The sequence below is a fragment of the Abramis brama genome (genome assembly GCF_963993115.1).
Source record: "Abramis brama genome assembly, chromosome: 15".
NCBI classification, from domain to species: domain Eukaryota; kingdom Metazoa; phylum Chordata; class Actinopteri; order Cypriniformes; family Leuciscidae; genus Abramis; species Abramis brama.
The window spans coordinates 27,182,769-27,201,091 of record NC_139977.1 but is presented as its reverse complement, the minus strand read 5'-3'; the positions used below and the strand labels follow the sequence as shown (position 1 = coordinate 27,201,091).

The 18,323-nt window shown below is 37.5% G+C and overlaps 1 protein-coding gene across 2 annotated transcripts in view; it reads right to left on the bottom strand.

Annotated features, from left to right (window-relative positions):
- hcn1 (hyperpolarization activated cyclic nucleotide-gated potassium channel 1) overlaps window positions 1–18,323 on the bottom strand; it is a 100,793-nt gene that overhangs the window by 9,394 nt on the left and 73,076 nt on the right. For both annotated transcript variants that reach the window (XM_084137768.1, XM_084137767.1), the window contains exons 5-7: window positions 10,335–10,481; window positions 8,123–8,363; window positions 1,458–1,622 (exon numbers count right to left, since the gene is read on the bottom strand). In XM_084137768.1, the coding sequence (XP_083993894.1) occupies window positions 1,458–1,622; window positions 8,123–8,363; window positions 10,335–10,481 (553 nt within the window). The remainder of the gene's footprint in view (window positions 1–1,457; window positions 1,623–8,122; window positions 8,364–10,334; window positions 10,482–18,323) is intronic.

Sequence of the window (18,323 nt, the reverse complement as noted above, 5' to 3'; positions counted from 1 at the left end):
GCGTTACAGAACCTGGCGTTGTCTTAAGACAGCTTGAATAAAATCCCTTTTTTTAATTTTCCATTGTTCCTTTGAAACTGGTTGAAAGAAAGATCCTTCTTTTCAGTATTTCTATGAAGTACTGTAAGTGTGAGTGATAATGGATTTGTGTTTAGTGGGGAAATGTTAAAGTACATCAAGCCAACTGGTCTTAAAAAAAAAAAAAGAGTACATTACGTATATATAATCTGAGACTATTGTAGCATAGTACAAAAACTACTTTTATGATGTTTTCATGGAGAAAAACATTCAGTAATAAATGTGTTTGTAGTGAAAAATGAGGTGGGTGTAAGGTATTGCTGATTTTCTTTAAATGTGATATTTTAGATGTTAATGTTGTCATTTAATGAATGTTGACGTGATTCATGCACAAATTAACTTCCAAAAAAATAACACATTTGGAAAATAAACATTCGCTGCTTTGGAACAATATGTTTTGTGAACTGTTCAATTAAGTCGGGTAACACTTAACAATAAAGCTCATTTCATTAACATTGGTTAATGCATTGGGTACCATGAACAACATTTTTTCCCCCTAGTATTTATCAACTAATGTTAATTTATAAATATACAATTGTTAATTAATGTTCATTCAAACTACTTTAATGTTAATTTATGCAACTTTAAATGCTAAAAATGTATTGGTATGTAGAAATTACCATTAGCCAAAATTAATAAATGCTGCAAAAGTACTGTTCAGTGTTAGTTTATGATGCCCAATGCATAAACTAATGTTTAAAAAAAGATCCTTATTATAAAGTATGTGAACTTACCATAAATTGAATTATTATTTTTTAAAAACATTTCTGTGTTTTGAGGAAAAAAAATAAGTAAATAAATAGAATAAAGTAAGCACTTTAAATGGGCAGGGACTACACTAACATGTGAAGAACTGGTCCTAATTGATAGTTAATTATTCAAGCCCTTGCCCTTTAGTGCACCAGCTCATACCCCCTCTAGGGGGCGCTCTGCTGCTACCAGGGTCAAGGGAGGGGGCGGGGTGGTGCTCATACCCAGGTGTGCGGGGTGGGGGAGTGGAACGGAGGCTCATGCTGGTGAGGGTTTGCCTCCGTCCACCCTCCATGCGTCCATTTGGGGATGACATTGAACCAAAACCAGCAGGGCGTCCAGCCCCGGGCAGGACGGTTACATGCACTGTCTCTTACCGACAGACCACTCAGTTAAGGCTAGCAAATTACATTTAGTTGCTATTAGTTTTAACGGTTTATGACTATATAATCCATACGAGACATTTGGACAAAGAAAAAAGAGAAAATAAGGGAGCATATATACACTTCATGCAACACAATGGTAGATGATTGAGGTGCGATGAAGGACAGGACAAACGCGCAACAAACACACACAAGGTTCAGGCATTAAGCTAGAAGAGGAGGCGAGGGTTGGGTTTCCGCTCTTACCGATGCGGTCCAAGCGGTCGATAGCCACGGTTTCGAAAGCGCGGCGCATCATGGGATATTCCTCCAAGACTTCGTTGAAATGGTCCACAGACAGCGAGAAAAGTCTGCAGTAGGTGTCAGCGCGGACGCTAGCTGTACGACGACCTTTCGTCAAAAGGCAGATCTCTGTGGGAAATAGATTAATCAAACATATTAACGTTACATATTTTATAGAATGGAGGTCACTAGCTGGACAAGGGAGCCAGCTGAGCAAGGCTACTTGGATTAGCAGAAGAGCTAACCTTGAATAAAAGAAAAGGTTAGCATATAAACATAGCATGAGGGTGTGAATTCACATGATGTATTCAGTGTAATATGTGCTGGGAAGTGCTTTTTATACACCTTAGAGACTCTATAACTTTTACCTGATGGTATCTGCAACACTTTTCATATGTAGGTCATGTGGCGAATGAATTTAGCATTTAGCTTAGGGATGTGCCGGTGAGGAAATTTTCCCAACAGAGTTTTGGAGTTTCCTCCTCTTTTGCACCTTACTTTTAAATCGCTAATTTGAATGCGAAAGTAATATGCGCATGGACGCATTGTATTATACAAACAAACAATCAAACATAATAATAATAACAATAATAATAATTTGTTTGTATAATAATAATAATAATAACAATAACCAAAAACATTAACAATTATAATAATACATATTTATAAATATATAGCATATATTTTATAGTATATATTTATTTATCACTATTATTATTATTGTACAAACAATACATAAACTTATTTATTTCATTATACATACACATAAACAAAAGCAAACATAATAATAATGTAATATTTGTTTGCATAATAATAATAATAGAAATTTATATAGCCTATATTAATTTTATATGAATATATGTATTAATCAAATATTATATTCAAACAGTACATATGTAACGGTCACCAGCTGGAGTGCCCTTGAGAGCCACAAGAGGGCACTCCACACCAGACTATCATGATTCACTCACAACTACATTTCCCATAATTCACTGCCCGGACTCATCATCCCTGATTATCACATTCACCTGTGTCTCATTATATTGTTTAGTTCACCATATATAAGCCTGGTTCACATCATTATTCCCTGCGAAGTCTTGTACGTTATTCCTCTGCATTTCTGAGCATTTCCTTTGTTGTCGCTATTCCTGGTTCTTGATCTCTGCCCGTGTCTTGGTTTTCCTGTTTTTGCCTCACCCTCTGGATTTGTCTGTTTGTTGGATTGCCTGCCTGTGTATGACCTTTGCCTGGATTTTGACTGCGATTCTGAATAACACTTTAAATAAACTGCATTTGGATCCTCAACCTTCGTGTCTCGGAGCAGTTCGTAACAGAAGACTTCGCCACATATGGATCCAGCAGTTGTCAGCAACCAGGCCCTGAGGAAGTTCCTTTGTTCTGTGTTCCAAGATGGCCAGCCTATTGAGAGGTATGCGAGGGACTTTTTGTCTTGCTGTCATCTGGGAACGTTAAATGACACCCAGCTCATGGACCTGTTTTTGAGCGGGCTGGATGATGATGTTGCTCAATTGATGCCGGAGGACTATACCGGCTGGACCCTAGAAGGGTATGTCGACCTGGCCCTCTCCTTGAGCGGTACGACATTTACTGTGGGCTTGGCTGATGAAACACCCTGCAAGTTCACAGTACCCCAAGAGCCCTCACCGCTGGCCGCGTCCAGTCCAGGGTCTTCACAGCTCCACGTCCAGTCTGCCCAGCCAGAGTCAGTTCACGTCTTGCCCGCCCGACCTGGGAATCATCACGTCTTGCCAGCCACTGGATCGGTCTATGGACGTACAGGACCGGTTTCCAGCGTGGCCGATCCCCCGCTTATGTCTGCACGCGCTGCCAAGAGGGCCATCGTTCTAGGGTTTCGTCCTGCCGAGTCTACACATCACGTCACGTCTGCCAAGAATGCACTTCACGCCAGTCCAGCCGAGCCTGCACTTCACGCCAGTCCAGCCGAGCCTGCACTTCGCGCCAAATCTGCCGAAGCCAAGGCAGTATGCGTCATGCCCGCCGCCCCTGAGACTGAGAGCGTCATGCCCGCCGCGCCTGAGACAGCAAGCGACATGCCCGCCAAGCTAGAGCCTTCACCGCTGGTCCCGTCCAGCACAGAGCCCTCTTCACCGCTGGTCCCGTCCAGCTCAGAGCCCTCTTTGCAGCTGGTCCTGCCCAGCTCAGAGCCCTCTTCGCTGCTGGTTCCGTCCAGTTCAGAGCCCTCTTCATCGCTGGTCCTAACCAGCTCACAGTCCTCTTCGCCGCTGGTCCTACCCAGCCCAAAGCCCTCGCCGCCGCTGGTCCCGTCAAGCTCAGAGTGCCCTGATCCTGATCCAGAGACTGAGCTTCACGTCACGTCAGCCGATCCAGAGACTGAGCTTCACGTCATGTCCGCCCGTCAAGAGTCTCATCCCGCCGAGACTGAATCTGTTCCTGAGCCTGAATCTGATCCTGATACTGAGCCTGAATCTGTTCCTCTCTCCACGCCTGTGTCTTCGGACAAGATGGCCGACTCCACGCCTGTGTCTTCGGACAAGATGGCCGACTCCACGCCTGTGTCTTCGGACAAGATGGCCGACTCCACGCCTGTGTCTTCGGACAAGATGGCCGACTCCACGCCTGTGTCTTCGGACAAGATGGCCGACTCCACGCCTGTGTCTTCGGACAAGATGGCCGACTCCACGCCTGTGTCTTCGGACAAGATGGCCGACTCCACGCCTGTGTCTTCGGACAAGATGGCCGCCGCCACGCCTGTGTCTTCGGACAAGATGGCCGCCGCATCCTCTGAGCCCGTTCCTGTCCCTGAGCCGGTGTCTGTTCCTGTCCCTGAGCCGGTGTCTGTTCCTGTCCCTGAGCCGGTGTCTGTTCCTGTCCCTGAGCCGGTGTCTGTTCCTGTCCCTGAGCCGGTGTCTGTTCCTGTCCCTGAGCCGGTGTCTGTTCCTGTCCCTGAGCCGGTGTCTGTTCCTGTCCCTGAACCGGTGTCTGTTCCTGTGCCATGGTCGCCTCCCTGGCCGCCTGAAGGGTCGTCTCCGCCCTGGCCGCCTGAAGGGTCGTCTCCTCCCTGGCCGCCTGAAGGGTCGTCTCATCCCTGGTCGCCTGCACAGCCTGATCCGCCCTGGTCGCCTGCACAGCCTGATCCGCCCTGGTCGCAGGCACAGCCTGCTCCGCCCTGGTCGCCTGCACAGCCTGCTCCGCCCTGGCCTTCCGCTCTGCCGGAGTCTTCAGGTCCTCTTCCGCTGCACGGGCCTGGCCCTCCATCCCGCCCCCGGGTCCGACTCTGCTTCACCTCCCTCCTGGACAGTTTTAGGAGCGTCTGGAATCCGCTCCTTAAAGGGGGGGCTATGTAACGGTCACCAGCTGGAGTGCCCTTGAGAGCCACAAGAGGGCACTCCACACCAGACTATCATGATTCACTCACAACTACATTTCCCATAATTCACTGCCCGGACTCATCATCCCTGATTATCACATTCACCTGTGTCTCATTATATTGTTTAGTTCACCATATATAAGCCTGGTTCACATCATTATTCCCTGCGAAGTCTTGTACGTTATTCCTCTGCATTTCTGAGCATTTCCTTTGTTGTCGCTATTCCTGGTTCTTGATCTCTGCCCGTGTCTTGGTTTTCCTGTTTTTGCCTCACCCTCTGGATTTGTCTGTTTGTTGGATTGCCTGCCTGTGTATGACCTTTGCCTGGATTTTGACTGCGATTCTGAATAACACTTTAAATAAACTGCATTTGGATCCTCAACCTTCGTGTCTCGGAGCAGTTCGTAACAACATACATAAACAAAGCATAAAATATTGTTATTTTTATTATACAAACAATCAAAATCAAATATATTATTATTATTATTATTATGTTTGCATAGTAATAATAATATTTCTAATTTATTAATATTATAGTATTATATATATATATATATATATATATAATTTACTATTATTACAATAAATAAATAAACTTATTATTTATATTATTATACAAACAAAATCTCATCATCTAGAAGTAAGATTGTTTTCATTTAATACAGTGCACACAGTCTCTCACTGAGAGATTTTTAATGAACCTGAGTCATCAGTGACAGTGTAATCTTGTACACAATTTGGCTTAATCTTCCCAGAGGGGGGGAAGTCTTCAGTGCTTAGAGAAGATCTGCAAATGGCCCTGTCTTTCAACTTAAGATATGCATGGGTTGGTATACGTTTATATGCAACTTCTGCCAGCTAGAGCTGGAGTAAATAACACATGACTATACTGATTCTTTGAATATATTTGCTGTAAATGTAGAACTGTACATGCCGTGCTTCAAAATGACAGATTTTTAGCTATTTTGTCCTGGACAGGAAAAAATGCTGAGGAAAAAAGTCTGTGTAGCCTGCGGGACGTGCTAACAACACTCTCCAGCTGGGAGTGGGAACAAGGCGTCTGAGTATTTTAATGGAAATGTGCCATCTCTCTGGCATCATGTGGTGCAGTATAAAGGTGATGGTGGCAAAAGTACTTTGCATTTGCTATTCTATTTCTAATTGGTTGCTTAGCCTCAAATGTCACTGTAATGTACATTTTCACAGCCCAATAACAGCGACCGAAAAGTCAAGATAGATGAAGATAGTTCTAAAGCTACAAAATGATGAAATGTAATGAAATTTGGGATTCCGGTAATAATTGTCTTACTATGCACGTCTGTGGCTGACTGCCAAGAGAGGATGAGTGCCTGAACAAGTTAGCGCCTAAGCTAGCAAATGTGTGAAGGTGTCTCTCTCACCCTCACGAAAGAGCATCCAATCAACTTGCCCCTGCAAATGGAAATGACGCTTGACCTCAGAGCTACGGATGTCCGTCGGTTTGGCATGTATCCCAGTTGTGAGCTAACAAATGGGGTTTGCCTGATTTATCATGATCAAACGCCTCACCTTAACTGGCCCTCACCTCACGGCACACTGCCAGAACTTCACTTTACACACACGGATGCTTTAAACCACTGCATGTCTTTAAAAAAAACAAAATCAGTACCAAGATTTTGCCTTTATTGACTCAAATACCTGCTATTCTAATTTCACCTGGACAGTTTTTATTTTAGTGATGACACTAATAATGTAATAATAATAATAATACTGTAATTAATAATAATAATAATAATAATAATGATAATAATTTGTATTTATTGTTCCATTTGTTTTTATAATATTATAAATAATAGATACAAACGTTTATTATTATTACATTTTATTTCTTAATATCTATAATAAATAATGTATTATTATTATTAATAAATTAAAAATATATACAATATAATATAATAATAATAATAATTTGTCTATTATTATTATTTTTATTATCATTTTGCTTTTATTTTAATATTACAATTTTTGTATTTGTATTAATTCATAATAATACATATTAATATTAATAATAGATACAAATGTTTATTTATATTATTATTACATTTTATTTCTTTATTATTATTGAATAAAAAACGATAATAATGTGTATTTATTTATTATAATTTTTTTTAAATAATAATAATACAACAATCTGTTCTTATTTGTATTGCTATAATAATAATAAATAGTATTTATTATTATTATTATTCATTAATTAATTATTCATTCATTTTTATTTATTTCCATTTGTATGTATTATTACTAATAATTATTATTAATATAATACTACTAATAATAATAATAATAAATACAAATAAATACAATTATTTTATTATATAATATTAAAGGCAGTATTTTATTTGAGCAATTTTTAATTAGTCAATAAATTGTATTACTATGTATCTCTCAGCATATCAGCTTTATTTTCAGAGTTCTGCATCAGCATTGGTCACTGAAAAACCCACGCTGGTCGACAACTACACTAGACTCAGTTTGACTTAATGCCACTCATTAATAATTGTGTAAGTTGGGTTGTCCTGCACGTTTTGAACGATCTCCGTTCAATTTAGGACCAAGGTCAATGTATGCGAGGTTTCTATCAGAAAGCAGTGAGGAGGAAGAGATTTTCTGACACCGCCAGCAGCTTTGACACACGTACGGCCCCGTGTACACACACACACACACACGCACATATGCCTGCAGCATTCCTGCTATGGGCCAAAATACCCGTAACAGATGGTTTTCAACTGGAGCAGGTGGCTGGCATCACAGTGTACCCATGGTAGAGCAGGCACAACCTTCATGAATCGTGAGGAAAAATTATTTCATTTCAATTTTTGTTCCCACACTCGTACAGCTTAGGTAACACTGAAGAACATGTGACATCAAGGTCATTTGTGACATAATCTCTGAATTATAAAACTGTACAGAACTGTATTTAGAAGTTTGTGGTTTCTACATCTCTTGTCTGTTTTACTTTGGTCCATCAGTACAACATGAATTTGCATTGCACAGAATTTGCATTGTATTCATATGTGTTGAGGTTAGTATTTTTATTTGATTGTGCTGCAATTTTGTCCTAAACCCTGTGGCTGTTTGCAATGATTTTTCTACCGGATGTAAACATGCACCAGACGGATGTCTTTGACTTGTGTAGCTTATTCAGCACCTTGTGTGGAGTTCAGCAAGACTGTAAGTTGTTTACAAGTTTGTGCCATCTGTTTGTGGGTTTTCAACTGACCTCCAAAGTAGGATCCGTCGGTGAGTTTCAGCTCTTTGTTGAATTTGGTAATGACGCTGGCCACTCCATGCTGTATGAAGTACATCTTTTTACCCACAGTTCCCTCGCGAATGATGTAATCGTTGGGCTGGAAGACCTCAAACTTTAGTTTACTCAGCATTCCCGTCACAAAGTTAGGGTCTGCGTTTGCAAACAGGGGCATAGTGGCCACCAACTTACGACAGTTGAAGTTCACAATTTCCTATAGAGCAAAACAGAAAGAAAACAGACATCAAAAGGATATAAGCATATAAGACAGTATTTTTGATTTTTTTTTTTTTTTTAAACATCATGAAAAGCTGTAATATAACCAAAACTTACTTTATTTATTTATTTATTTATTTAGTATCTTATGTTTTTGCTTTTTTATATATAGTCACAATGTATCTAAATATTTATATCTGAAAGGATATTTTTATATGCACAATTTCCTGTGGGACAAAACAGAAACCCTCTCTCTCTCTCTCTCTCTCTCTCTCTCTCTCTCTCTTTATATATATATATATATACTAAAATAAAATAAAATAATAAAAATGCATTTATGACTTCTTTTTTGTAAAATGACCCAGAAAGTTGTATTATAAACCAAAAAGTATTTTTTTTTTTGCTTTATCTCATATTATTATTATTTTTTTTTAATTATTATTATTATTAAAAAAGTTTTTTTTTTTTGCTTTCTGACAATATTTAAAATGTATCTCAATATTTATATCTGAAATGTTTTTTTTTGTTTGTTTTTTTTATCACAGTGTTGCTTAATTTTATATTCACAATTTCTTATGGGACAAAACAGAAAGACACAATTTGACTTTATTTTATTTTTTTGGTAAAACGACCCAGAAAGTTAAAATCTAAACAAAAAAAAAGTATTAATTTGTTTTATTTTATCTTAATGTTTTGCTTTCTGACAATATTTGAAATGCATCTTAATATTTATATCTAAGATGGTGTAAAGTTTTTAAAAGTTGAATGCATTTATGACCTTTTTTGTGTTGGTTATTTATTTGAATATTTTGGCCTTCTGACAATATTTAATATGCATCTCATTATTTACATCTGAAATTATGTTAAACTAAAAGTTGCTTAATTTTATATTGTCAGCAAAATCATAGAAACATATTGTGCATATTTAATATATTATTTAGTAGGGGTGGGCAATATATATATAAGAGCAAAATATCTTTTTAAAATACATATTTCAAAGCGTGATTTTTTTTTTTTTTTTTTAAGGTTTTTTTTTTAAGTTCAGCACTCCACTGCGACTATAACAAGCCTCTATAGTCTCTCTTCCCACTGCATTGCAGTAATCTTATTGCATGGTACCTGTACAGTCAGTGTCAAGCTCTCTTCAGCCAATAGCTGAAAGCCTGATGCACATAATGTTCAGTCTTTCTCGTCTCCATGCTGCCGGGGTGAAGGAAGTGTTTGTTTGCTGTGGCTTATGTGTGAAGGATAAATTTGCACCGTGCTTTAAATCGTGGCGTAGTCGGAAAAGCGTCAGGAAAAGGTTCTGACCGCAATCACACAGGAGGAATAATGAGTTTGATAGCCACGTCCAACCCTTTACCTCCACTAGGGAGACAAGCTGGAGACTTTATCTATTTAAAGCTGGTTTGTCACAAGGCGGTGCATGTAAAAATAGCAGCCCTGACCAACTGAGGGAAAGAAAGAGAGAGATCGAGGAGGAAGGGAGGGAGGTGCTGCCACAGAGTTGAGGTGTTTTGGGGATGAAGCCGTCAGTGTTATCTCTCACTTTTGCTGTGTCATAAAAGACACTCATTCTGTCTGCTAAATCATGATGACATGAGTGTTGCATTCTGGGTAATTTTTTCGAAATTCCCATTTTCGGTATGCATACAGTAGGATATTTGGATGACCTACAACATCAGTCAACCTAATATAAACTACTAATGACTGATGAGTTAATCTGCCAGAAGGACTTACTAGGCTTAAAGGACTGTATGTGGCATTGAAATAATTTGAAAGACCTGTGGTATCCAACAACTAAGATAAGATGTTTCCTTTTATATCCGAATGAAAAAGATTATGCATCCAGACAGGGAGATAATCCTAGATCAGCACTTATTTTGTAGGATGCTTAGGTTCAGATGTACCCGCAGCTGCACTGGCTCTGACCCTGGGTCAGCACTACTGTGACCTCTTGGTGTCTCACCTCTTTGAGTGGGTCGTTGAGCTCGTTAAGGATGCTGTCCTCGTCGAAGATCTTGCCCTGGTAGCGATGTTCATAGTAATCGTGGATTTTCTGCCGCATGTCAGCTGGCAGCTTGTGGAAGGACATGTACTGCTCCACTTGCTTGTACTGTGAGAGAGAGAAAGAGAGAAAGAGTTTTTAGTATAAAAAAAGAAGCAAGTAGTCGAGACTTGTACCTTTTATATTTAAAATGAATCTCAATATTTAGATCTGAAATATTTAGATTTTTTAAATCAATCACAATGTTAATTTTATATTCACAATGTCACAAAACGGAAACAACACATAATATATATAATATTGTAAAATGACCCAGAAAGTTGAAATTTAAACAAAAAAGTACTTATTTATTTTATCTTAATATTTTTTGCTTTCTGACTATATTTAAAATGCATCTCATTATTTATGTCTGAAATGGTGTAAAATGTTTTTAAAAGTTTAATGCATTTATGACCTTTTTTATTTTTGTGTGTGTGTTGGTAAAACAACCTAGACGTGTGTAATATGAACAAAAAAGTAATTATTTATTTTAATGTTTTTGCCTTCTGACAAAATTTTATATCTCGTTATTTATATCTGAAATTATGTACAATATATATACATATGTGTGTGTGTATATATACTGTGTGTATATATATATATATATATATATATATATATATATATATATATATATATATATATATATATATTATTTCAGCAAGGATGCACTATATGCATTCAATTAAATTAAAACTCATTGAAGAATCCTGAAAAACATACAAAAAATATTAAACAGTGCAATCGTTTCTTTGCATGAAAAATGAATAACACTGCTTGCTTACAGTTTTCTGTGTGCTAAATGTCAGTATGCATGAAATATTACATTTGCCAGATCATGCACTGATCATTTATCCCACAATGCAATGCTCTTAGAATGATTTCTGAAAGATCATGTGACACTGAAGACTGGAGTAATGATGCTAAAATGTCTGCTTTGCATCACAGGAATAAATTACATTTTAAAATATACTGAAATAGAAAACAGTTATCTTAATCTGTAATAATATTTGACAATATTGCTGTTTTTCTGTATTTTTACTCAAACAAATGTATCTTTAGTGCGCATAAGAGACTACTTTCAAAATCATTTAAAGGGGTGCTATAATGCCCCTTTTTACAAGATGTAAAATAAGTCTCTGATGTCCCCAGAGTGTGTATGTGAAGTTTTAGCTCAAAACAGATATTTTTTATAACATGTTAAAATTGTCCTTTTTTAAGGGTGAGCAAAAATGTTTTGTGTGTGGGCTCTTTAAATGCAAATGAGCTGCTGCTCCGCACAGAGGGCGGAGCTTCAACAGCTCGTTCTTAGCAGAGCCATATAGAGTCCTTCGTTGTGAGGTTGTGAGGGGTTTATGTAAATTTTAGGGTTAGTGATGTCACTAACCCGGGAGGAATGTCGTGTAGTCCCTATAAGTCGTTTGTTAGTCCTTAAAAAGTGATTTCTGTAAAAGAAAATATCTCGCTTTGCTTTGAACTTTGAGCATTGTAACTTTACAGATGTTGTTATGTTCAAACAGCAACATTACACACTAACTAAAGTTAGAAAAGTGAAATCATAATTAACCACCCCTTTAAAAACCTTACCAACCCCCAACTTTTGAACGGTTGTAAATATAATTTAGAGTAGCATGTGAACTAGAAATGTCACTGGTTTACATTTTTATATTTCATTGTGTTCATGTTCTCAGATTTGCAATCAAAAGTCAGAGATTTCAATGCTGACATTTCTCATCATCTCTTCCAAAGCCAAATTATCCTGGCTATTATTATCTCAATTGTATCTATTTTTATGTCCCCCAAGGAATTAGTACTTAAAGTCCCCCTGTGGTGAAAATCAAGTTTTTAATGTTGTTTATATGTCTATGTGGTGTTTTTAATATGCTTTAAGACAAACAATGTGTAAATTCATCATCGTCAATACAATTACTGAGTATTTTCTCCTTAAAACTGCAGTGAACCATAGACAGTCTCAAAAACGCGGTTTGAAATTTCTGACGTCACAAACTACCTTCTAACCAATCACGTCAAAGTGTGGATCTCTGAGCTGGTGTGAGTGAGTGGAGGCGGGGCTAATTTGCATATTCATAGAACCGCGTATATACTAAATGCGGCAAGGGTGTAGAGTTACATTCAAGCTATTTTAAGGCATGAAGACATTTTTTTTTCACAGGAAAAAACTTTTAAATATGATTTTTAGCGGATAAATTTATTAGGAAACTTTAAATGAAACAACACTGAGAACATTTACCTGAGCTATGAAAGAGCAGCCTCTGAGCAATAAAATGTCCCTCCGTGTAGGCGTTCGGTGAAATTATGTTTTTTAATTCATGCATGATTTTAATGATGAGCCATTTAGATAAATCACACATTCGCACGCACAGAAAATTGTGCTGGGTCATTGGCTGTGGGCAGGTGGTGACAACACTTCCTGTCTGCCAACTCAGCTGATGACATCAGAGCAGGAATGTCTAATCCCAACACCTGCTCCCTTTCACCTATCTCTGGTTACACATAAATTCAATTATGCATGCATTCTGTACCGACACAGGCTACCCACTCCATACCGTCACAGGAAACGATAGCCTTCCAAGACAGTCAATATCCATCCGAGAACAATCTATTTTAAACTGTTACATTGACTGACTTGCATATTTATAACAGCTCTCCTGTTCATGATTAATCAATACATGCACTATTCCTATACAGGCTATTTTATCTATTGTCTCTCCATGAATTGACTTTTACCTTAGTGTGAAGTGAGATTCATTAAGAAACTGTTAGACTAACAGGCTATATTATTATGCAGCACAGAAACCGTATTCTGATGGTAGACCGCATAATCTTTCATCGGTGCGGGTGAAATGGCTTTGAATGACTAGGACAATTCGAGCACCAAGCAATTAGGCTAATGTTCCAAAACCTCCCCATCTCTCGCTCCACTGCATCTGCAGCGGGGACACGGCTAGACCCACGGCTACTTAGCGTCTCGACGGGAAGTCTTTATCCGTGTCTCTTAGACAGAGGCCTTGAGAATTTAAGAGCTGATGTCTTCAGGCTGTGGGATGCTATAAGACCCTACCCTACAGGCAGCTTTTAGCTTGACCATATGTCTCTGAGGAGACTTTGTGTCTGATATATATAAAGGAATTCACGGTGCATCGACTGGTTGTATGTGCAGGCAGGGTGCTAGTGCACACACACCTGCAAACAGTGTGTTTCAGCACAAAAAACATGCATTTTACTCACGATCCAGTTTAACGAATCTGATGAAATAGTGCTGTGCCTCGAGTATTTAAGCAGGCAATTATAGGGATTCACAATCTTTTAGTATCGGTTAATGGCTAATATTATACTGCTGATTTGTTTTGGATGCTTAATTGTGTTAACTTTTCCCTATTTTTATACTTGGTTATAAAAATAACACCGATATAAGAGAAAATGAGCACAATGCTGTCATCTTTAAAAGTGTTTTGTAAATATGTTTTATACAAATATTATAGTATTTATTAATATTTTGAATTAGCTTTTAGTTTGATAGTTTTTTACGTTTTAGTATGTGCTTTTGTCATTTTTTTTTTTTTTTAAATATCATTAATTCATTTTTATTTCAGTTTTAGTTTTAGTAATAATGTACTTCTGCTTAAACTTATTATTTTTCCAGTTAGTTTTCAAGGCAGCATTTCAAATTTTCATTTAAGCTTTTAAAGTGTATTCCTTATATTTATATTTTATTTTATATCACTTCAGCTTTATTTCAATTACCGAAAACAATAGTTTGTTTTAGTTAACAGTAAGAACACGTTTTATACAACAAAACAACAAAATTAATAACACTGTTAAATGTGATCTTTATCAAAAATCTCAAAATTAATATCTCTTTTTAAAACTGCATTATAATATTTTGATGACATATCTTGTGACATTTAAAACAACTGAATTTGTATTTATTTTTATTTAGACAAAATAGTATTTTAATATCTTCCATTTATTTGTTATTGGCCATTACTTGATAAATAATTATCAGCTTCTTGGTCTCAGTCAGAATTTTAAAATTGGTGCATCCAGTCATTGTGAATTATTTCTATGTAAATTAGGCTTATAATAGATGCCTTATTCACCACAACTCCAAGCTATTTGCCTGTACTAGTTAACGCAGTGTCATTATTTGCATAATTCAGGCAGTAGAATCAGATGCTAAAACAATGTGAAAATACTGTAAATGGTTCAGACACAATTAATTCTTATTCAATTCCCACTCCCACACATAAGCTGTGCCCCAATTCAGAGGCTGCAGACTTCAAAGGCCACATAGACCGCATTCGAAGAATTGGGACAGCCTTCGCCATCGCCACGCTGCTGTGACGCATTCTGCCTTTGCTATAGTGTTTTCTAAGCTGGAGAGTCTGAGCCAGCGATGGATATTCCGAATATGAGTAACTGTGACCTGTGGTCAGTCAGTCGGTGGCAGTGTGAGTGCCATGACCTTCTCTTCTAGAGATGCACTGAGTCACTAGGCATCAGGGCAAAAGCAGACACGCTGATACGGGCTTCCTTACGGAGATATTGTCCATGTATTTATTCGCATGAGTACACACACACCAGTATGAATCATCATTGGAGACTTACCGTAATAACTTGGGATAAGTTAAGAATGGGTTTTAGCACATACTGTATTTATATGTACACTGTAAAAAAAGTATATGACCAATACGTTATGACATGTTTTTGGATTGCTTTAACTCATAAAAATTTAAGTTATCGAACTTTTTTATTCAACTCATTTTTCAAGTTAGTTTAATGTAATTTAAGTTGAAATTACTTAAACATCCAAGGTGATATTTTAATTTTTTTACAGTGTACTGCATGGCTCAATTTTATTTTAAACTTAAAATTAAACAAGACATCCTCTATATATATATATATATATATATATATATATATATATATATATATATATATATATATAAAATATTATATATATATATATATATATATATATATATATATATATATTTATTATTATTATTATTATTATTATTATTATTATTTTTTTTTTTTTTTTTTTATTTTTATTATTATTTTTTTAAATGGGACCTATCATTCCCTTTTTAAAGTCTTTATTTGTTTTTGGGGTCTACTAGAATAGGTTTTCATGCTCGAAAAACACATTTTACATTATTGCAGCACCTTTCTTTCCAGTCTGTCAGTAACGCTTAGTTTAGTTCCTGTCTCTACGAAGCCCCTCTTTCTGAAATGTGCTCTGATTGGTCGCTGGACCAGTGCGTTGTGATTGGTCAACCACTTCAAGCGCGTTTCGAGAATGACACGCCGTTCCACTGCAAGTTTCAACACACTACTAACGCAGGTCTCTGCCTTTTTATTATATTTTTTGCTTATACCTTGGGCGGGAATTATTTAAATGAGGAATATTGTGACATGTTCATTCCCTGTAGAAAACTCAAGACTAAAATCAGGGCGGAGTTCAATACCCGTGTTTACTGATTTAGACAATAACTACCTTCGAAGTGAAATTGTGCTTTGTGTTATTCAACATTACACACTAAAAAAAGTTAAAAATGTAAAAAACAGCTGGTTGATAAGCTTGGACACCAGCTTACCACCTTCCAGACATTCACAAACAGACATCCAAACTTTGAAAAAAGAGGGACCAAAACTTCAGAATCTCTGGAAACTCATCCATTTTAATCAGAGTCTACTCTACACACACACACACACACATATTCAGCAAGCAGAATCAGGGGATCAGCCTGTTTGGTTTAACGGATTGTCACAGCCCGATGACGACAGCACCTGTGAATAAACATCGTCTCACACACTGCAGGCCAGTGGCGCTGCGCTAAGACAGCGGGTAGAGACGCAAATGAAGGCGAAAACAAAAATGTCACTTCTTGTTCTACATTGATTACAGCGCATCTGTCAGAGCATGATAAGGTCTGTTTGTGTTTGCAGTGCATTGATTTATGCTGAGCTCACAAAGAAGGGGAACTTTTTGGTTGGTCGTGTGGGGAACGGGGGGTGTAGAGGCTTTTGAAGGAGTAGTCTTGAGGTGGTGAGAAGGCACAGAGAAGTCAAGCTGTTTTGGGCATTTGGCTTAAAGCAGGAATATGGTTTGGTACTGCCAGAGTAGATAAACTCATATCATCCTGAGGGGATTTCATAAAGCTTGCTTACATGCACTTCGTGATTCCCACAGAGGTAATGCTAAAATGTTTCAGCCGTCTGTGTGAATGACAGCTGGAGTCCTCTTATTGTCAATGGCATATTTATATATCCGCTTCAAAAAGGCCTTCGACACTTTCTGCAGAAATATGCCAGTGTTTTTGAATTTTGCATTTTTTTACAAGCCCCCCCCCCCAATTTCTTCATTTTTTCCCGCCATGTCCCCTTTCCCCCTTCCCCCTTTTTTATTTTCTTATTCATTTTTTCTTCCTTTTCATTACCTTTCTTTCCTTCCCTTCTTGTCCTTACTTTTCCTGTCCTTTATACTACCTTCTATTTATTATTTTTTATATATATTCATTATTATCCTTTTCCATTTTTCTCTCATTTTCCTGACCTTTTCATTTCCTATTTCTTTTCGTCTTCCAGCCTTCCTTTTTTCGTCCCTCCTGTTCTGTCCTTTTCCTTTTCCTATCCTTTTCTTTTTTTCCTTTTCATTAATCTATCCTTTCCCTTTCTTTCTATCCTCCCTTATTTTCTTCCTGTTTTGGCCTTTTCCTTTTCCTGTCCTTTATATTTACCTTGCAATCTTTTTTTAGTTTAATTTAATTTCTTTTCATTTGCTGCCATGTCGCGTTTCCTTTCCTGTTCTTTCCATTACTTTTCTTTTTCTTTCCTTTCTTCCTTACTACTTGTCCTGTCTCCTTTTCCTTTTCTTGTCCTGTTCTTTTCCTTTTCATATCCCCTCCTTTTTCCTATTTTTTGCCCTTTTCATTTTGTTTAATTTCATCTTCCAGCCTTTTTCCTTCTCCCCTTCCTGTTCTGTCCTTTTTCTTTTCTTTCCATTTCCTAATTTTCTTTTACCTACCTTCCTTCCTTCCTTCCTTCCTTCCTTCCTTCCTTCCTTCCTTCCCCACTTCCTGTTCTGTCCTTTTCCTTTCCCTAAAATGTTGTACTTAGTTGGTTATAACGAAGTGATTCATGAGCGTGCAGAGCTCACGCTGAACAAACTGTGTATAGATTGCTGCAGGCATGACGTATTTTTGTAGGCCAAACCTGGGTTAGCATTTAAGCACTTCCGGTTCCATCATCCTGAGGTCAGTGGGTTTTCTGAATGGATTTTTGGTAAAATGCTTGAAATCGGGTCTGTGGTGAACACAAGCTCAAGATATTTTCACATTTTATTCTACGATATAAAACATCAGTAATACTCTCTTGTGATTTTTTTATTTTTTTTAAAAAGCTTTTACTCGTCTTGTAAAGGGTGGTTGCTAATACAGTAAGTGGCTAAATGGGACTACAGAGATTGTTGGGAACATTAGATGTCATCATGTTGAACAAGTAAACTCATCTACTCACTAGTCCGCTTTCAGAGCCTCTTCGCGTTCTTGCAAACTATTAATGCTTTTAAAACAAAGACTGAAAGAGTTGTCAGAAGCTTAGCACTTTTCCTTTCCCCATCATTTCTTTCCCTTTTCTGTACAGGTTTTCTTTTTTTCTGTCTGTCATTTCCATTACCTTTCATTTTCCATTTACTTTGCTCTTCTTTCGGCCCTTTCTTCCTTTTCATTACCTTTTACTTTCCTTTCATTCCTTTCCTTTGTGTTAAACACTAGGCTAGTTCTGATTTTTACTCTCTACTACGTTTCGGGCAAGAGCACAGAAGGGTAATTCACGTTCGGGTTTATTATCAGCGTGGGAACAGAAATGCTTTGTCAAGATTAGGTT